The sequence below is a fragment of the Ascaphus truei genome, chromosome 3 (genome assembly GCF_040206685.1).
Source record: "Ascaphus truei isolate aAscTru1 chromosome 3, aAscTru1.hap1, whole genome shotgun sequence".
NCBI classification, from domain to species: Eukaryota; Metazoa; Chordata; class Amphibia; order Anura; family Ascaphidae; genus Ascaphus; species Ascaphus truei.
Window position 1 is genome coordinate 9,651,878 of NC_134485.1, and position 21,417 is coordinate 9,673,294.

At 55.8% G+C, this 21,417-nt stretch overlaps 1 protein-coding gene across 1 annotated transcript in view; it reads left to right on the top strand.

The window, feature by feature from the left end:
- The window catches only part of LOC142490866 (uncharacterized), a 165,535-nt gene that overhangs the window by 67,572 nt on the left and 76,546 nt on the right, over window positions 1-21,417 (top strand). Inside the window, exons 17-19 of the mRNA XM_075593284.1 lie at window positions 2,568-2,615; window positions 15,032-15,130; window positions 19,499-19,540. Coding sequence (XP_075449399.1) covers window positions 2,568-2,615; window positions 15,032-15,130; window positions 19,499-19,540 — 189 coding nt within the window. The remainder of the gene's footprint in view (window positions 1-2,567; window positions 2,616-15,031; window positions 15,131-19,498; window positions 19,541-21,417) is intronic.

Here is a 21,417-nt window from a genome sequence, read left to right on the forward strand (position 1 = left end):
CTCTAATAGCGTGTCCGAGATCAGATGCATTGTAAGGAACCCCAACCCTCTCTAATAGCGCGTCTGAGATCAGATGCATTGTAAGGAACCCCAACCCTCTCTAATAGCATGGCTGGGATTAGATGCATTGTAAGGAACCCCAACCATCTCCAATAGTCCATCTGGGATCAGATGCATTTGAAGGAACCCCAAACCTCTCTAATAGCATTCCTGGGATCAGATGCATTGAAAGGAACCCCAACCTGCTCTAATAGTGTGTCAGTGATCAGATGCATTGTAAAGAACCCCAACCTGCTCTAATAGTGTGTCAGTGATCAGATGCATTGTAAAGAACCCCAACCTGCTCTAATAGCGTGTCTGGGATCAGATGCATTGTAAGGAACCCCAACCCCCTCTAATAGCACGTCTGAGATCATATGCATTGTAAGGAACCCCAGCCCTCTCTAATAGCGTATCTGGGATCAGATGCATTGTAAGGAACCCCAACCCTCTCTAATAGCATGTCTGTGATCAGATGCATTGTAAGGAACCCCAACCCTCTCTAATAGCGTATCTGGGATCAGATGCATTGTAAGGAACCCCAACCCTCTCTAATTGCGCTTCTGAGATCAGATGCATTGTAAGGTATCCCAACCCTCTCTAATAGTGTGTCTGAGATCAGATGCATTGTAAGGAACCCCAACACTCTCCAATTGCGCTTCTGAGATCAGATGCATTGTAAGGTACTCCAACCCTTTGAGCCCCAACTAGCCTGAGATAAGATGCATTGTAAGGAACCAAAAACACTCTCCAATAGCGCGTCTGAGATCAGATGCATTGTAAGGAACCCCGACCCTCTCTAATAGCGCGTCTGAGATCAGATGCATTGTAAGGAACCCCAACCCTCTCTAATAGCGTGTCTGAGATCAGATGCATTGTAAGGAACCAAACCCTCTCTAATAGCATGTCTGAGATTAGATGCATTGTAAAGTACCCCAACCCGCTCTAATAGCGTGTCTGGGATCAGATGCATTGTAAAGTACCCCAACCCTCTCCAATAGCGTGTCTGAGATTAGATGCATTGTAAAGAACCCCAACCCTCTTTAATAGCGTATCTGGGATCAGATGCATTGTAAGGAACCCCAACCCTCTCTAATAGCATGTCTGTGATCAGATGCATTGTAAGGAACCCCAACCCTCTCTAATAGCGTATCTGGGATCAGATGCATTGTAAGGAACCCCAACCCTCTCTAATTGCGCTTCTGAGATCAGATGCATTGTAAGGTATCCCAACCCTCTCTAATAGTGTGTCTGAGATCAGATGCATTGTAAGGAACCCCAACACTCTCCAATTGCGCTTCTGAGATCAGATGCATTGTAAGGTACTCCAACCCTTTGAGCCCCAACTAGCCTGAGATAAGATGCATTGTAAGGAACCAAAAACACTCTCCAATAGCGCGTCTGAGATCAGATGCATTGTAAGGAACCCCGACCCTCTCTAATAGCGCGTCTGAGATCAGATGCATTGTAAGGAACCCCAACCCTCTCTAATAGCGTGTCTGAGATCAGATGCATTGTAAGGAACCAAACCCTCTCTAATAGCATGTCTGAGATTAGATGCATTGTAAAGTACCCCAACCCGCTCTAATAGCGTGTCTGGGATCAGATGCATTGTAAAGTACCCCAACCCTCTCCAATAGCGTGTCTGAGATTAGATGCATTGTAAAGAACCCCAACCCTCTCTAATAGCGTGCCTGAGATTAGATGCATTGTAAGGTACCCCAACCCTCTCTAATAGTGTGTCTGAGATTCGATGCATTGTAAGGTACCCCAACCCGCTCTAATAGCGTATCTGGGATCAGATGCATTGTATTTTTTCTGTATTTTGTAAAATTTTCAAATGATTTTAAGATTGCAGGGAACCCTTTAGGGATGTCCGGGGGAACCCAAGGATTCCTAGGAACCCCTGAACACTGCGCTAGATGAAAATGATGTAATTTTTGCCAGTTTTGCAGTGACACACGATCCTCTTGAAACTCTTCTTACAAAGAAGTATCGCTAAAAAGTTGTTCCAGCTGCAGCACATCTGTACTTGGCCAGTACCAGCGCAGGACTAGAACTGTGCCTGGCATTCATGCTGAGATACATGTTTAAAATGCAAATCTACGCACCACTTTAATGGCAAAGCTGCTGTTTCTTTACTTGCATTCTGTTTGCATTCACGGTACATACAAAATATACATGATCATTTTATTCTCTTGTTTACATACAAAATATACATGCTCATAGATACATGTTTACTGTATTTAATTGTGTTATTCTGCACGAGATTACAACTGGGTTCTCTCTCTCTCTTACGGGTTAAAAGACAGAACAATCAGATACAGTAACTACCATAACAATCTTTTATTATGAGTATATATTATTTATTGATTTATTTATGTGATTGTGAAATATTGTCATGCAAATATAGAGAAGACACACTTGTTCTTTAAAACAAAATAGTTAATTCTCCTTTATAATATCACAAAAATATATTAACAAAAAATGTTGTTACACTCATTGAAACTGTTGCTTTTCTTTTGTAGCTGAAACAACTATATTGTCAGATGCAGATGATATTGGACAAAGAAAAGGTAACACAACATTGAACAACACAGCGGCCTCCGTGAAAAGTTGTGGTGTGTAGATAACGTTTGTATATTGTACAAACGTTTAATTGAGAACATCGCCTGTCAGTAATGGGCAGTGAAGCAGTGTGTGCAGAACATTGGGTTTAGGTAACAAACCAGAGAAAGTTACATTTGTTCATTCACATCTTTGTTAAATCTTTTGTTGTAACAAGTGTTTTAGGCAGATGGATATATATATATATATATTAGATAAGTTATGGTGGGTGAAAAAGGTGATCGAGTAATTCCCTATCACAACCACCCCGATAGGAGACCATTAGTTATAATCAGTTTCACCGCACATTAGATAAGTTATGGTGGGTGAGAAAGGTGATGAAAAACCCTCCACCTTTTGAGGCAAAAGGTGACACTGTGTGCTCATTTGCATGTCAAAACAGACTGCGGCCCCCTCTACAACCACAAAATACTCACTGCAGCACCCCCCTCTACACCCACAAAACACACTGCAGACACACACACACACACACACACACACACACACAAAACAGACAGCTGCCCCCTCTACACCCACAAAACACACTGCAGCCCCCCTCTACACCCACAAAACACATACCAGCAACCCCCCTCTACTCCCACAAAACACACACAGCATCCCTCCTCTACACCCACAAAACGCACACCAGTATCCCCCCTCTACACCCACAAAACGCACACCAGCATCCCTCCTCTACACCCACAAAACACACACTGCAGCCTCCCTCTACACCCACAAAACACACACTGCATGCAGGGCCGTTTTAAGACCTTCGTAGGCCCCAGGCACTATTATTTCTAGAGGCCTGTGTGCCCGATATTTTTACTCATTTTTATGCTAATTTCATCGTTTGCTTGTTTCTTTCGATACTAGCGATATTTGGCATCGATACTTTTGTTTCGATATTTAAAGGTATCGATACTTCGAAGGCATTTTAAATTAAAATTTGCTGTTTTCTCATATTTTGTGATTTTTTTTGTTTAGGTATTTTTTTCAAGTTAAATATTGTAGGCCCTAAAAGGTTCGTAGGCCCCAGGCACTGTGCCTAGTCAGCCTAATGTATAAAGCGGCACCGACTTCAGCCCCCCTCTAAACCCACAAAACACACTGCAGCCCACCTCTACACCCACAAAACACACTGCAGCCCCCCTCTAAACCCACAAAACACACACTGCAGCCCCCCTCTAAACCCACAAAACACACTGCTACCCACCTCTACACCCACAAAACACACTGCTACCCACCTCTAAACCCACAAAACACACACTGCAGCCCCCTCTAAACCCACAAAACACACTGCTACCCACCTCTACACCCACAAAACACACTGCAACCCACCTCTACACCCACAAAACACACACCGCAGCCCACCTCTACACCCACAAAACACACCGCAGCCCACCTCTACACCCACAAAACACACCGCAGCCCACCTCTACACCCACAAAACACACTGCAACCCACCTCTACACCCACAAAACACACCGCAGCCCACCTCTACACCCACAAAACACACTGCAGCCCACCTCTACACCCACAAAACACACTGCAGCCCACCTCTACACCCACAAAACACACTGCAGCCCAACTCTACACCCACAAAACACACACTGCAGCCCACCTCTACACCCACAAAACACACCGCAGCCCCCCTCTACACCCACAAAACACACACTGCAGCCCCCCTCTACACCCACAAAACACACACTGCAGCCCCCCTCTACACCCACAAAACACACACTGCAGCCCCCCTCTACACCCACAAAAAACACACTGCAGCCCCCCTCTAAACCCACAAAACACTCAAACCTTTCCCCTCACTCTCCTGTGCGGAGCTCTTTGCAGGCAGGGTGGGGGAGGAGTCAGTGCCTGGCTGCAGGCAGGGTGGGGGAGGAGTCAGTGCCTGGCTGCAGGCAGGGTGGGGGAAGGAGTCAGTGTCTGGCTGCAGGCAGGGTGGGGGAGGAGTCAGTGCCTGGCTGTAGGCCGGGTGGGGGAGTAGTCAGTGTCTGGCTGCTGCAGGGTGGGGGAGGAGTCAGTGCCTGGCTAGAGGCAGGGTGGGGGAGGAGTCAGTGCCTGGCTAGAGGCAGGGTGGGGGAGGAGTCAGTGTCTAGCTGCAGGCATGGTGGGGGAGGAGTCAGTGCCTGGCTGTAGGCCGGGTGGGGGAGGAGTCAGTGTCTGGCTGCAGGCAGGGAGGGGGAGTAGTCAGTGTCTGGCTGCTGCAGGGTGGGGGAAGAGTCAGTGCCTGGCTCCTGCAGGGCGGGGTAGGAGTCAGTGCCTGGCTGCAGGCAGGGTGGGAGGAGTCAGTGCCTGGCTACAGGCAGGGTGGGAGGAGTCAGTGCCTGGCTGCAGGCAGGGTGGGGGAGGAGTCAGTGTCTGGCTGCAGGCAGGGAGGGGGAGGAGTCAGTGTCTGGCTGCTGCAGGGTGGGGGAGGAGTCAGTGCCTGGCTGAAGGCAGGGAGGGGGAGGAGTCAGTGCCTGGCTGCAGGCAGGGTGGGGGAGGAGTCAGTGCCTGGCTGCAGGCAGAGTGGGGGAGGAGTCGATGTCTGGTTCCTGCAGGGTGGGGGAGGAGTCACTGCCTGGCTGCAGGCAGGGTGGGGGAGGAGTCAGTGCCTGGCTGCAGGCAGGGTGGGGAGAAGTCAGTACCTGGCTGCAGGCAGGGTGGGGAGGAGTCAGTACCAGGCTGCAGGCATGGAGGGGGAGGAATCAGTGCCTGGCTGAAGCCAGGGTGGGGAGGAGTCAGTGCCTGGCTGCAGGCAGGGAGGGGGAGGAGTCAGTGCCTGGCTGAAGCCAGGGTGGGGAGGAGTCAGTGCCTGGCTGCAGGCAGGGAGGGGGAGGAGTCAGAGCCTGGCTGCAGGCAGGGAGGGGGAGAAGTCAGTGCCTGGCTGCAGGGTGGGGGAGGACTCGGTGCTTGGCTGCAGGCAGGGAGTGGGAGGAGTCAATGCCTGGCTGCAGGCAGGGTGGGTAGGAGTCAGTACCTGGCTGCAAGCAGGGAGTGGGGGAAGTCAGTGTCTGGCTGCAGGTTGGGGGAGGAGTCGGTGCCTGGCTGCAGGCAGGGAGGGGGAGGAGTCAGTGCCTGGCTGCAGGCAGGGTGGGTAGGAGTCAGTACCTGGCTGCAAGCAGGGAGTGGGGGAAGTCAGTGCCTGGCTGCAGGTTGGGGGAGGAGTCGGTGCCTGGCTGCAGGCAGGGAGGGGGAGGAGTCAGTGCCTGGCTGCAGGCTGGGTGGGGGAGGAGTCAGTGCCTGGCTGCAGGGTGGAGAGGAGTCGGTGCCTGGCTGCAGGCAGGGAGGGGGAGGAGTCAGTGCCTGGCTGCAGGCCGGGTGGGGGAGGAGTCAGAGCCTGGCTGCAGGCAGGGAGGGGAGGAGTCAGTACCTGGCTGCAGGCAGGGTGGGGGAAGGAGTCATTGCCTGGCTAGAGGCAGGGTGGGGGAGGAGTCAGTGCCTGGCTGCAGGCAGGGTGGGGAGGAGTCAGTGCCTGGCTGCAGGCAGGGTGGGGGAGGAGTCAGTGTGGCTGCAGGGAGGGGGAGGAGTCAGTGCCTGGCTGTAGGCCGGGTGGGGGAGGAGTCAGTGTCTGGCTGCAGGCAGTGAGGGGGAGTAGTCAGTGTCTGGCTCCTGCAGGGTGGGGTAGGAGTCTGTGCCTGGCTGCAGGCAGGGTGGGAGGAGTCAGTGCCTGGCTGCAGACAGGGTGGGAGGAGTCAGTGCCTGGCTGCAGGCAGTGTGGGGGAGGAGTCAGTGTCTGGCTGCAGGCAGGGTGGGAGAAGTGTCAGTGCCTGGCTGTGTCAGTGAGAGGGAGGAGTCTGTGCCTGGCTGCAGGCAGGGAGGGGGAGGAGTCAGTGCCTGGCTGCAGGCAGAGTGGGGGAGGAGTCGATGTCTGGTTCCTGCAGGGTGGGGGAGGAGTCAGTGCCTGGCTGCAGGCAGGGTGGGGGAGGAGTCAGTGCCTGGCTGCAGGCAGGGTGGGGAGAAGTCAGTACCTGGCTGCAGGCTGGGTGGGGGAGGAGTCAGTGCCTGGCTGCAGACAGGGTGGGAAGGAGTCAGTACCAGGCTGCAGGCACGGAGGGGAAGGAATCAGTGCCTGGCTGCACGCAGGGAGGGGGAGGAGTCAGTGCCTGGCTGCAGCCAGGGTGGGGAGGAGTCAGTGCCTGGCTGCAGGCAGGGAGGGGGAGGAGTCAGAGCCTGGCTGCAGGCAGGGTGGGGAGAAGTCAGTACCTGGCTGCAGGCAGGGAGGGGGAGAAGTCAGTGCCTGGCTGCAGGGTGGGGGAAGTCAGTGCCTGGCTGCAGGTTGGGGGAGGAGTCAGTGCCTGGCTGCAGGCAGGGAGGGGGAGGAGTCAGTGCCTGGCTGCAGGCAGGGTGGGTAGGAGTCAGTGCCTGGCTGCAGGCAGGGTGGGGAGGAGTCAGTGCCTGGCTGCAGGGTGGGGGAGGAGTCGGTGCCTGGCTGCAGGCAGGGAGGGGGAGGAGTCAGTGCCTGGCTGCAGGCCGGGTGGGGGAGGAGTCAGAGCCTGGCTGCAGGCAGGGAGGGGAGGAGTCAGTACCTGGCTGCAGGCTGGGTGGGGGAGGAGTCAGTGCCTGGCTGCAGACAGGGTGGGAAGGAGTCAGTACCAGGCTGCAGGCACGGAGGGGAAGGAATCAGTGCCTGGCTGCACGCAGGGAGGGGGAGGAGTCAGTGTCTGGCTCCTGCAGGGTGGGGTAGGAGTCTGTGCCTGGCTGCAGGCAGGGTGGGAGGAGTCAGTGCCTGGCTTCAGACAGGGTGGGAGGAGTCAGTGCCTGGCTGCAGGCAGGGTGGGGGAGGATTCAGTGTCTGGCTGCAGGCAGGGAGGGGGAGGAGTCAGTGTCTGGCTGCTGCAGGGTGGGGGAGGAGTCAGTGCCTGGCTGAAGGCAGGGAGGGGGAGGAGTCAGTGCCTGGCTGCAGGCAGGGTGGGGGAGGAGTCAGTGCCTGGCTGCAGGCAGAGTGGGGGAGGAGTCGATGTCTGGTTCCTGCAGGGTGGGGGAGGAGTCACTGCCTGGCTGCAGGCAGGGTGGGGGAGGAGTCAGTGCCTGGCTGCAGGCAGGGTGGGGAGAAGTCAGTACCTGGCTGCAGGCAGGGTGGGGAGGAGTCAGTACCAGGCTGCAGGCATGGAGGGGGAGGAATCAGTGCCTGGCTGAAGCCAGGGTGGGGAGGAGTCAGTGCCTGGCTGCAGGCAGGGAGGGGGAGGAGTCAGTGCCTGGCTGAAGCCAGGGTGGGGAGGAGTCAGTGCCTGGCTGCAGGCAGGGAGGGGGAGGAGTCAGAGCCTGGCTGCAGGCAGGGAGGGGGAGAAGTCAGTGCCTGGCTGCAGGGTGGGGGAGGACTCGGTGCTTGGCTGCAGGCAGGGAGTGGGAGGAGTCAATGCCTGGCTGCAGGCAGGGTGGGTAGGAGTCAGTACCTGGCTGCAAGCAGGGAGTGGGGGAAGTCAGTGCCTGGCTGCAGGTTGGGGGAGGAGTCGGTGCCTGGCTGCAGGCAGGGAGGGGGAGGAGTCAGTGCCTGGCTGCAGGCTGGGTGGGGGAGGAGTCAGTGCCTGGCTGCAGGGTGGAGAGGAGTCGGTGCCTGGCTGCAGGCAGGGAGGGGGAGGAGTCAGTGCCTGGCTGCAGGCCGGGTGGGGGAGGAGTCAGAGCCTGGCTGCAGGCAGGGAGGGGAGGAGTCAGTACCTGGCTGCAGGCAGGGTGGGGGAAGGAGTCAGTACCAGGCTGCAGGCACGGAGGGGAAGGAATCAGTGCCTGGCTGCACGCAGGGAGGGGGAGGAGTCAGTGCCTGGCTGCAGCCAGGGTGGGGAGGAGTCAGTGCCTGGCTGCAGGCAGGGAGGGGGAGGAGTCAGAGCCTGGCTGCAGGCAGGGTGGGGAGAAGTCAGTACCTGGCTGCAGGCAGGGAGGGGGAGAAGTCAGTGCCTGGCTGCAGGGTGGGGGAGGAGTCAGTGCCTGGCTGCAGGTTGGGGGAGGAGTCAGTGTCTGGCTGCAGGCAGTGAGGGGGAGGAGTCAGTGCCTGGCTGCAGGCAGGGTGGGTAGGAGTCAGTACCTGGCTGCAAGCAGGGAGTGGGGGAAGTCAGTGCCTGGCTGCAGGTTGGGGGAGGAGTCGGTGCCTGGCTGCAGGCAGGGAGGGGGAGGAGTCAGTGCCTGGCTGCAGGCCGGGTGGGGGAGGAGTCAGAGCCTGGCTGCAGGCAGGGAGGGGAGGAGTCAGTACCTGGCTGCAGGCTGGGTGGGGGAGGAGTCAGTGCCTGGCTGCAGACAGGGTGGGAAGGAGTCAGTACCAGGCTGCAGGCACGGAGGGGAAGGAATCAGTGCCTGGCTGCACGCAGGGAGGGGGAGGAGTCAGTGTCTGGCTCCTGCAGGGTGGGGTAGGAGTCTGTGCCTGGCTGCAGGCAGGGTGGGAGGAGTCAGTGCCTGGCTGCAGACAGGGTGGGAGGAGTCAGTGCCTGGCTGCAGGCAGGGTGGGGGAGGAGTCAGTGTCTGGCTGCAGGCAGGGAGGGGGAGGAGTCAGTGTCTGGCTGCTGCAGGGTGGGGGAAGAGTCAGTGCCTGGCTGCAGGCAGGGTGGGAGAAGTGTCAGTGCCTGGCTGTGTCAGTGAGAGGGAGGAGTCTGTGCCTGGCTGCAGGCAGGGAGGGGGAGGAGTCAGTGCCTGGCTGCAGGCAGAGTGGGGGAGGAGTCGATGTCTGGTTCCTGCAGGGTGGGGGAGGAGTCAGTGCCTTGCTGCAGGCAGGGTGGGGGAGGAGTCAGTGCCTGGCTGCAGGCAGGGTGGGGAGAAGTCAGTATCTGGCTGCAGGCTGGGTGGGGGAGGAGTCAGTGCCTGGCTGCAGACAGGGTGGGAAGGAGTCAGTACCAGGCTGCAGGCACGGAGGGGAAGGAATCAGTGCCTGGCTGCACGCAGGGAGGGGGAGGAGTCAGTGCCTGGCTGCAGCCAGGGTGGGGAGGAGTCAGTGCCTGGCTGCAGGCAGGGAGGGGGAGGAGTCAGAGCCTGGCTGCAGGCAGGGTGGGGAGAAGTCAGTACCTGGCTGCAGGCAGGGAGGGGGAGAAGTCAGTGCCTGGCTGCAGGGTGGGGGAAGTCAGTGCCTGGCTGCAGGTTGGGGGAGGAGTCAGTGCCTGGCTGCAGGCAGGGAGGGGGAGGAGTCAGTGCCTGGCTGCAGGCAGGGTGGGTAGGAGTCAGTGCCTGGCTGCAGGCAGGGTGGGGAGGAGTCAGTGCCTGGCTGCAGGGTGGGGGAGGAGTCGGTGCCTGGCTGCAGGCAGGGAGGGGGAGGAGTCAGTGCCTGGCTGCAGGCCGGGTGGGGGAGGAGTCAGCGCCTGGCTGCAGGCAGGGAGGGGAGGAGTCAGTACCTGGCTGCAGGCAGGGTGGGGAGGAGTCAGTACCTGGCTGCAGGCCGGGTGGGGGAAGAGTCAGTGTCTGGCAGCAGGCCGGGTGGGAGAGGAGTCAGTGCCTGGCTGAAGGCAGGGTGGGGAGGAGTCAGTACCTGGCTGCAGGCAGGGTGGGAGGAGTCAGTGCCTGGCTGCAGACAGGGTGGGAGGAGTCAGTGCCTGGCTGCAGGCAGGGTGGGGGAGGAGTCAGTGTCTGGCTGCAGGCAGGGAGGGGGAGGAGTCAGTGTCTGGCTGCTGCAGGGTGGGGGAAGAGTCAGTGCCTGGCTGCAGGCAGGGTGGGAGAAGTGTCAGTGCCTGGCTGTGTCAGTGAGAGGGAGGAGTCTGTGCCTGGCTGCAGTCAGGGAGGGGGAGGAGTCAGTGCCTGGCTGCAGGCAGAGTGGGGGAGGAGTCGATGTCTGGTTCCTGCAGGGTGGGGGAGGAGTCAGTGCCTGGCTGCAGGCAGGGTGGGGGAGGAGTCAGTGCCTGGCTGCAGGCAGGGTGGGGAGAAGTCAGTACCTGGCTGCAGGCTGGGTGGGGGAGGAGTCAGTGCCTGGCTGCAGACAGGGTGGGAAGGAGTCAGTACCAGGCTGCAGGCACGGAGGGGAAGGAATCAGTGCCTGGCTGCACGCAGGGAGGGGGAGGAGTCAGTGCCTGGCTGCAGCCAGGGTGGGGAGGAGTCAGTGCCTGGCTGCAGCCAGGGTGGGGAGGAGTCAGTGCCTGGCTGCAGGCAGGGAGGGGGAGGAGTCAGAGCCTGGCTGCAGGCAGGGTGGGGAGAAGTCAGTACCTGGCTGCAGGCAGGGAGGGGGAGAAGTCAGTGCCTGGCTGCAGGGTGGGGGAAGTCAGTGCCTGGCTGCAGGTTGGGGGAGGAGTCAGTGCCTGGCTGCAGGCAGGGAGGGGGAGGAGTCAGTGCCTGGCTGCAGGCAGGGTGGGTAGGAGTCAGTGCCTGGCTGCAGGCAGGGTGGGGAGGAGTCAGTGCCTGGCTGCAGGGTGGGGGAGGAGTCGGTGCCTGGCTGCAGGCAGGGAGGGGGAGGAGTCAGTGCCTGGCTGCAGGCCGGGTGGGGGAGGAGTCAGAGCCTGGCTGCAGGCAGGGAGGGGAGGAGTCAGTACCTGGCTGCAGGCAGGGTGGGGAGGAGTCAGTACCTGGCTGCAGGCCGGGTGGGGGAAGAGTCAGTGTCTGGCAGCAGGCCGGGTGGGGGAGGAGTCAGTGTCTGGCAGCAGGCCGGGTGGGAGAGGAGTCAGTGCCTGGCAGCAGGCAGGGTGGGGGAGGAGTCAGTACCTGGCTGCAGGCAGGGTGGGGAGGAGTCAGTACCTGGCTGCAGGCAGGGTGGGGGAAGTGTCAGTGTCAGGCTGCAGGCCGGGTGTGGGGAGGAGTCAGTGCCTGGCTGCAGGCCGGGTGGGGGAGGAGTCAGTGCCTGGCTGCAGGCAGGGAGGGGGAGGAGTCAGTGTCTGGCAGCAGGCAGGGAGTGGGAGGAGTCAGTGTCTGGCTGCAGGCCAGGTGGGGAAGGAGTCAGTGCCTAGCTGCAGGCTGGGTGGGGGGGAGTCAGTGCCTGGCTGCAGGCAGGGAGGGGGAGGTGTCAGTGCCTGGCTGCAGGCAGGGAGGGGGAGGTGTCAGTGCCTGGCTGCAGGCAGGGTAGGGGAGGAGTCAGTGTCTGGCTGCAGGCAGAGTGGGGAGGAGTCAGTGCCTGGCTGCAGCCAGGGAGGGGGAGGTGTCAGTGCCTGGCTGCAGGCCGGGTTGGGGAGGAGTCAGTGTCTGGCTGCAGGCAGAGTGGGGAGGAGTCAGTGCCTGGCTGCAGCCAGGGAGGGGGAGGTGTCAGTGCCTGGCTGCAGGCCGGGTTGGGGAGGAGTCAGTGTCTGGCAGCAGGCCGGGTGGGGGAGGAGTCAGTGTCTGGCTGCAGGCAGGGTGGGGGAGGAGTCAGTACCTGGCTGCAGGCCAGGTGGGGGAGGAGTCAGTGTCTGGCTGCAGGCAGGGTGGGGGAAGTCAGTGTCTGGCAGCAGGTAGGGTGGGGGAGGAGTCAATGTCTGGCTGCAGGTAGGGAGGAGGAGGAGGAGTCAGTGCCTGGCTGAAGGCCGGGTGGGGGAGGAGTCAGTGCCTGGCTGCAGGTAGGGAGGGGGAGGAGTCAGTGCCTGGCTGCAGGAAAGGAGGGGGAGGAGTCAGTGTCTGGCAGCAGGCCATGTGGGGGAGGAGTCAGTGTCTGGCTGCAGGCAGGGTGGGGGAGGAGTCAGTACCTGGCTGCAGGCCGGGTGTGGGAGGAGTCAGTACCTGGCTGCAGGCCAGGTGTGGGAGGAGTCAGTACCTGGCAGCAGGTAGGGTGGGGGAGGAGTCAGTGTCTGGCTGCAGGTAGGGAGGACGAGGAGTCAGTGCCTGGCTGAAGGCCGGGTGGGGGAGGAGTCAGTGCCTGGTTGCAGGCCGGGTGGGGGAGGAGTCAGAGCCTGGCTGCAGGTAGGGAGGGGGAGGAGTCAGTGCCTGGCTTCAGGCCGGGTGGGAGAGGAGTCAGTGCCTGGCTGCAGGCCGGGTGGGGGAGGAGTCAGTGCCTGGCTGCAGGCAGGGTGGGGGAGGAGTCCTGAGCTGGCAGAAGGTAGGGTGGGGGAGGAGTCAGTACCTGGCTGCAGGCAGGGAGGGGGAGGAGTCAGTGCCTGGCTGCAGGCCGGGTGGGGGAGAAGTCAGTGTCTGGCTGCAGGTAGGGAGGGGGAGGAGTCAGTGCCTGGCTGCAGGCTGGGTGGGAGAGGAGTCAGTGCCTGGCTGCAGGCAGGGTGGGGGAGGAGTCCGTGTCTGGTAGCAGGTAGGGAGGGGGAGGAGTCAGTGCCTGGCTGCAGGCCGGGTGGGGGAGGAGTCAGTACCTGGCTGCAGGTAGGGAGGGGGAGGAGTCAGTACCTGGCTGCAGGCCGGGTGGGGGAGGAGTCAGTACCTGGCTGCAGGCCGGGTGGTAGAGGAGTATGTGCCTGGCTGCAGGCCGGGTGGGGGAGGAGTCAGTACCTGGCTGCAGGTAGGGAGGGAGAGGAGTCAGTGCCTGGCTGCAGGTAGGGAGGGGGAGGAGTCAGTGCCTAGCTGCAGGCCGGGAGGGGGAGGAGTCAGTGTCTGGTAGCAGGTAGGGAGGGGGAGGAGTCAGTACCTGGCTGCAGGCCGGGTGGTAGAGGAGTCAGTGCCTTGCTGCAGGCCGGGTGGCAGAGGAGTCAGTGCCTGGCTGCAGGTAGGGAGGGAGAGGAGTCAGTGCCTGCCTGCAGGTAGGGAGGGGGAGGAGTCAGTGCCTAGCTGCAGGCCGGGAGGGGGAGGAGTCCGTGTCTGGTAGCAGGTAGGGAGGGGGAGGAGTCAGTGCCTGGCTGCAGGCCGGGTGGGGGAGGAGTTAGTACCTGGCTGCAGGCCGGGTGGCAGAGGAGTCAGTGCCTGGCTGCAGGCCGGGTGGTAGAGGAGTCAGTCCATCGGCCTTGTCCTTCTGGGACGAGAGGGCGGGGCCTAAGCCCAATACTGGAGCTGCTCCTTTGTCGAGCCGTGTGGCGTCCCTGGATGGTTTGCAACTTTTCACCCGTGTCGTCACAGGGGCTGGGCCTAACGCCGATCCTAACATTTAATAGGTGCATGTTAGTGATTGACCCCTGATCAAAAAAAACCATCACATTTAAAACGTAGAACTTGAGCACAAACCTACACGTGATGTACAATTCATGATGCTTCTGAGACTCTGACAGTTCTGTACACTGTCATGTCAGAACACTATCATATCACTATGGGGGAGGAGTCAGTGCCTGGCTGCAGGCCGGGTGGGGGAGAAGTCAGTGTCTGGCTGCAGGTAGGGAGGGGGAGGAGTCAGTGCCTGGTAGCAGGTAGGGAGGGGGAGGAGTCAGTGCCTGGCTGCAGGCAGGGAGGGGGAGGAGTCAGTGTCTGGCTGCAGGCCGGGTGGGAAAGCAGTCAGTGCCTGGCTGCAGGCAGGGTGGGGAGGAGTCAGTGTCTGGCAGCAGGCAGGGAGGGGGAGGAGTCAGTGTCTGGCTGCAGGCCGGGTGGGGAAGGGGTCAGTGCCTAGCTGCAGGCTGGGGGTGGGGGGAGGAGTCAGTGCCTGGCTGCAGGCAGGGTGGGGAAGGAGTCCGTGTCGGGCAGAAGGTAGAGTGGGGGAGGAGTCAGTGTCTGGCTGCAGGTAGGGAGGGGGAGGAGTCAGTGCCTGGCTGCAGGCCGGGTGGGGGAGAAGTCAGTGTCTGGCTGCAGGTAGGGAGGGGGAGGAGTCAGTGCCTGGTAGCAGGTAGGGAGGGGGAGGAGTCAGTGCCTGGCTGCAGGCCGGGTGGGGGAGGAGTCAGTACCTGGTTGCAGGCCGGGCGGGGGAGGAGTCAGTGCCTGGCTGCAGGCAGGGTGGGGGAGGAGTCAGTGCCTGGTAGCAGGTAGGGAAGGGGAGGAGTCAGTGCCTGGCTGCAGGCCGGGTGGTAGAGGAGTCAGTGCCTGGCTGCAGGCCGGGTGGTAGAGGAGTCAGTCCATCGGCCTTGTCCTTCTGGGACGAGAGGACGGGGCCTAAGCCCAATACTGGAGCTGCTCCTTTGTCGAGCCGTGTGGCGTCCCTGGATTGTTTGCAACTTTTCACCCGTGTCGTCACAGGGGCTGGGCCTAACGCCAATCCTAACATTTAATAGGTGCATGTTAGTGCTTGACCCCTGATCAAAAAAACCCATCACATTTAAAACGTAGAACTTGAGCACAAACCTACACGTGATGTACAATTCATGATGCATCTGAGACTCTGACAGTTCTGTACACTATCATTCCATCTCAGAAGGATTCTAATGTTGGTCCATTAAAGTGTTCCAAAACCCGTAAAGATTCTAGGAAGCAATCCTTAAAGGGGCAGTCACTGTACGACCAAAGTTAATGATTGGAAGTGACATGTTTAATTGGTGCATGTTAGTGATTGATCCCTGATCAAAAAAAAACATTGCATTTAAACGTGTAATGTTTCTACTCTAAGTATATGCTTTGGAGTTTGTCTTTAACTAATCTCTTTTTTGATAATACTGTTCATAGTTCTTTACAGATATCAGATACGATTATAATTACGATATCATGAGATTTGTTTTTGTTGTAGAATCATCAGTAACTTCCCCCAAATTCAGCAGCGTCCAGCAAACCCCCTCAAATGTACGAGTTACTTTTTCTGAGGAACAACATTACTCTCTGAAGAAAAGTAAGTAAACGACTTTTTACACAATGTACATTTCTATGAGGAAAATAACATTATTGGCCATATTACCTAAGTGGTGCTTATTCACAAGACACATTCCAGCGCTTTAAGACACCTTACGTGCCAGAAGTGAGCGGCTGTTAGGTGTTCTCCAGCGCAGTACGTTTCTTATAGAGTAACACTGCAGATAAACATGGCTCTATATTCAATGTACACATCATTCATTAATATATATCATTCAAGTATTATATTCTACAGCAATGTGCCTAATGTCGTGGTGATAAAAAATCACAGTCATTCCTCTAACCATTTAGAAAATCAGTTTAGAGTGTAAGCTCTTCGGGGCAGCGACTCCTTTTCCTAAATGTTACTTTTATGTCTGAAGCATTTCTTCCCATCATGTGGTATTTGTATTATTTGTTATTTACATCAGGGGGGCGCAAACTTTTTTCCCCGCGCCCCCCTGCCGACAGTCTTCTCACTCCCGCGCCCCCCCTCACACCCACTTACCTCCGCTCCGGCGTCATGACGTCACGTTACCATAGCAACGTGGCGTCACATGACCCCGTGGCGTCATTTGATGCCCGTTGCCATGGCGACGCGGGAAGGAAGCCGCGGTAAGTAAAGGCTTACAGAGGCCCTGCAGCTCCCCCGGCACTTAATTTAAGTGCCTTCGGGAAGCGCGCTGGGCCTCTGTAAACCCCGCGCCCCACGCAGGCAGTCTCGCGCCCCCAGTTTGCGCACCGCTGATTTATATGATTGTGTCACATGTATTACTGCTGTGAAGTGCTATGTACATTAATGGTGCTATATAAATAATATATATACTGTACATACAAACTTTAACAAACTAGATTTTTCATCATAAGAACGTTGCAAAATGTGTCTCCTAATAACATTTTATCAACCTACTTTGTATTCTTTAATAAACAGTAATCAAGGTGCAGATCTGCCACATTGTCTACTCCTTTGTTTTATTCCATAGAGCAGTGGCTCCCAACCTTTTTTTGGTTATGGATCCCAATGTGAAATTCTGAGGAACCCCCAACCTTCTCTAATAAGCGCGTCTGTGATCGGATGCATTGTAACCTCTTCTGTATTTGGTACTATTGTAAAATTACCTGAAAATTACAGGGAACCCTTTAGTGATGCTCGGGGAACCCAAGGGTTCCTAGGAACTCTGGTTGAAAAACACTGCCATAGAGTGTAAATGTAAAGTCTGCACAAATAAGGGTAGCGCACTTTCCCCCACCCCCTGGGAGATACACTGGCGACACACTTTATTCGAGCTCGGCTAGTCCCACGAATTCGGGTATACCCGGGTGTATTGAGGTTTGTGACTGTTTTCTGCCCGAGTATATTGGGTTATTTTCTAGGCAGGGATTGAAGCATTTTATTCCCCCTGGCTGCAATACTGCACAGTATATATATATACTGCATTACAATTCATGAATTTATGCCATCTGGTAGACACGCGAAGCATTGCAGCCTATTAAATCCTAATCATTATCATTTAACAAATCAGCCGCCCATCAGCCAGGCATGAACCCAGGCTGGGAAGGCAAATGCAACGGGGCTTGTCAGAGGTGAGGAGCGGCGCATTCCAGGTATCTGCCAGGTACATACCAGGTATTTGCTCGAATAAAGTGTGTCGGTGCAGTAGGGCAGCTACAGTGTGGTGCTTTACCTGTGGCTCATAGGAGGCCTGAACCTCTGCCGCTGCAAGCCTGGTGTGTACCTGATTCGATAGGTGACAGTGCCTCGACCTGCGCGTGATCCAACTATGTGGGTGTCACGGGAGACCAGTGCTTTTAACACAAAAAACTACCCGGATCCTTTGATTGAACAAAACGTGAAATAAAATAAATTGTAGTTTATTTACACACGAAACACACATAGCTTGAAGTACAAAATATTACAAATAAACACTTACTGGGATGGGGCATACCGGAATAACATGTCCACGGAACGAAATCCACAGAAATCAAGTCTCTAGGCATCAATTCCCAAGAACGGGGTTGATGCGCAAAAAGAGCCATGTAACAATCCTTGGCTAGGTTCGGCCTTCCCAACCCGCTCCCAACCCCTGTATCTCCACCGAAAGTAGTTTTTTCGTTTCCCCCTTACAGGATTCGTTCAGGAATCCATAGTTCTAACAAACTTTTGAACCAAGGTAAAAATCTTAGTTACGATGGAATTTTTCGTACCGCACGGTGTAGCTCAGATGAATCTATCTCCTGGTCGGTTGCACGAGACTTTAAAGACACCCAAAGCATATTCTTACACTGTGCAGCCAATCACTGTGTGGGAATTAATAATCCCACCTATTGGCATGCTCTGCCAGTACTTTGGGGAGCTGGGCAGATGCTTCAAGGTATGCCACGGTCATGCGCTAACTTCACACCTGAGCCGCTTAGCATACCTAACCAAGCCCCCTGCCATGGCGACCTGTAGTCTAACCCTCCCCTGACACATGTATAGTTGCCAGGCACAACTGTTTATCCTTACTTCCTGGCCTGTAACACTTTTAAATGTCGGTACCTTTTTAAGTCCGGACTTTCCTAGACACTGTGGAGTCGTCTCAGCGTGGTGTCTTAGAAGTCCGCACTTAAGATATGCATGAGTTACTCACCGGAATGGCCGGTCATATACTGAGCTTGCTAATTCCCAATGTATCCGCTGCCTCACCTGCCTGAATCCAAATGTCCTTGCTCTTTATAATTGTAATACCCCAAAAGAGTGGGACTTCCATTTACTATTTTTCCCAAAAGCTAACAACACATAAACCATGGCTGCCTTACTGTTGTGACCCCAGCAGTACCCACACCAATTTTCATCTTTCCCGCATGTCCCTAACTCAAGTTAGCTATCTAATTATGTGTGGTCTGCGGTTTAAACTTTCTCCCTGTCTGCGGTTTGGCAGTGACTCATTGTTGCAAGGCCTGAAGCGCAGACATGACCGCAGCCATACTTATCCAATTAACCTGCGGTTTAGGCCGTGACTCATTGTAGCAATGCACGGACTAACCTAACCGCAATCCCACTTATCCAATTGACCTAAATACAGTGACGTGGTAAGTGTGGTTGCAACCCTCTGAACCAATGCTTTAACCGTGACCGCAGTCCTTTAATGTAGCTAGTTTTAATGTGTGTGGTCCTCTTATCCCTAGCGGGAAAGACACAGACAATTCTAATTTAATTACAGACTCTCAACCCACAGTGGGCTGCAGAGCTAATACTTCCCCGTTACAATATGACTCAGGGGCACCCAGCCGGGCATATTTCCTTTTATTTACTGGCCTGGGTGCCCCCTCACCGTCACAGTGGGATAACCCTGTGCAGGAACATATATGAATAATACACAACACTGTAGTAAAACAATAATACTTTACAATCAGCTTATAACCTGGCATAACCATGAACAACCCATATCATAACAGTACTAATGAGGTACAGCTACCCGCCTAGCCATGCACGGCCATAACCCCACCCCCAGAGTACCTAGGGGCCCGTGGGCACCAAACCAACCCGGAGTCCACAAGGTCAATCCTCCTCCCAACCCAATGTACGGTACAGCGCTGCCCAATTAGGTGTAAGAGTGAGTTGGTGCACTTTGGTGGGAACCTGCTGGGTGTGTCCACACCTGGGCGCGCTGAAGCTGTCTTGCGGATGGTGGGATCCACGGATCCGGTGCAGTAACCCGCAAAGCCTCTGCTTCTACGTTGGGTGGGTCCCGCATGGATGGTACCATCTTTAGGAGTGTCTATGTAGTAGGTGTCTGGTCCCAGACCACCTGTGAACAGGAGACCGCCGTGCCCTGTCTGTGTCCCTCACACTGCTATAGGAGCAGTGTCCCTATCTATAGGCCTGTCCCTGCAGTAACCACAAGCTGAGGGGAGTCGGGGCCTAGCTGGGGCCTAATAGGGGTATCTGGCTTAGTGCAGGAGTCACAGACCCTACCCATTCCTTGTCCCAGCACCGACTGACCTGGTCCCAGACGCGCAAAATGTATCTATTGTAGGGAGCAGGAGGTTGCTGCAGCCCTATTGGCTGTGTGGTGTCACCTGGTACAATGCCCCTAGGCACCATGGGAGTTGTAGTCCCCCTCGGGCCTAGCCTGCTAATGGCTGCCGCAGCAGCTCTCTCTCACTGCGCATGCGCGGCCAATCGCAACATGGTGACACCCTGCAAAGGGAGCCGCCGGAGCCTCTGCCGAGCCCGCCGCACAAGCCGCCAGCACCTGCGCGCCCCCGTAACACTGTTGGGACCTGCCACACACACTGCGCGTTCCCCCGCTGTAGCGGAGGTAAGTGGGGGGACCGGGGGACCCTGCTATATAAGCATGACAAGTTTCTGTGTTTCTAATTACAGAGGCGGAAAAGGAACAAGATCGGGAACGCAGTTCTATTAGAGGTAGTTAACAGTATATTTCAAGTTCTCAAGACCAACATAGGCCCTGTCTTCCTCATACTGTTATGTGATGTATCACATTCTGTGCCTCTGCTGTATCTGCCATTTCCACTTCTCTATAGTGTTACAGAAACATATTGGTCCCAATGGTATAAGAGCTCTCAGGGTAACAATCTGTGTGACATGTAAGAGGCTTCTATTTGAAGCCGCCGCCAGCAGTAAATGGTGCAGTTTGGTAACACGAGGCGTTGTTGGTGTTGGTTAGTGTCCCATGTAGTTACTGCACCGACACACTTTATTCGAGCAAATACCCAGTATGTACCTGGCAGATACCTGGAATGCGGCGCTCCTCACCTCTGACAAGCCCCGTTGCGTTTGCCTTCCCAGCCTGGGTTCATGCCTGGCTGACGGGCGGCTGATCTGTTAAATGATAATGATTAGGATTTAATAGGCTGCAATGCTTCGCGTGTCTACCAGATGGCATAAATTCATGAATTGTAATGCAGTATATATATATATACTGTGCAGTATTGCAGCCAGCGGGAATAAAATGCTTAAATCCCTGCCTGGAAAATACCTCAATGCACTCGGGCAGAAAACAGTCACAAACCTCAATACACCCGGGTATACCCGAATTCGTGGCACTAGCCGAGCTCGAATAAAGTGTGTCGCCAGTGTATGTCACAGCGAGGAAACATCAGCTGTATATCCTCACATTGAAGAGCTCGGTCCTAAGTCTCTGAACTGCAAAACGGGGGCAGAAAATGTGGCAAAGAAAGACCCATAGTTATCACAGCAAAGGCACAGAAATAAATGGAGTTTTTTCTACTATTAATCTAATTCGTTATTTGTGCGATAAACGTATTAATGACGAGAATGTGTAAATTAAATTGCGTTTCCAACGGCTGAATAAAGAACCCAGAACTTACAGTACTACACAATGATTTTTAAGCATAAGATCATTTAAGTTTCACAATTTAAAAATTGCAAAGCTCACATAGAATATTATGCACAGTTATTTCATCATATTTACAAAATCTTTGTTTTAAGTTTTCTGATATTAACTATTTAGAGATGACTGCTATAAAGGCTAATATTGCAGGCGCATGCGCGACGGCTAGCTGTATGGACGTGTGAGCAGAGAGCTCCGTTCACAGCCGGCAGCAAAATTAATAAATAAAGCACGTAAACTACACGGACGTTTACCGGACAAACCCCCACAACCTGCTAAATAAGGACAGATGTCGAGGGCAACGTGTTCGAAGCGGACCGCGTCGGTCCTAACAGACTACTTTGCAAAAGGGGATGCGGGGCGCGCCAAAAACCACGAGGGGCCTGCTCAAAGTGGCACCGAGTCAGAGGAGGAAGAAAGGGAAGAACACGGCAGGGATGACCAAATAATGCGCAGAAGGGATATGCGGGAGTTCTGTATGGACATCAAGCAGTGCTTTCAGTCAGAACTGGCTGCGCTGAGAGCAGATTTGGGCAGCATAGGGATCAGAACGGACTCCCTAGAGAGAAAACTTGACTCCTCCATTAAGGCCCAGCATAAAACAGACAAACAATTGGCCCAGCTGAAAGAAGTGGTGCGGGACCTCACCGACAGGCAGGAGGACTCGGACAATCGTGACCGCCGCAACAACGTGCGGATCCGGGGGGTCACAGAAGAAGAGACAGATCCGGAGGACTTCATGGGCAGATGGCTGCAGCAGCTCATGCCAGAGAAACCGGAACGCGATTCCCATCTAGACCGGTGCCATAGAGCCCAGCGATTGAGGCCACAACCCGGAGACCCGCCCCCATGATATCATAGTCCGCTTTCCCTTCTTTAAGACTAAAGAGACCTTTTGCCAGATGACCCGGAATGAGGCGCTATTTGA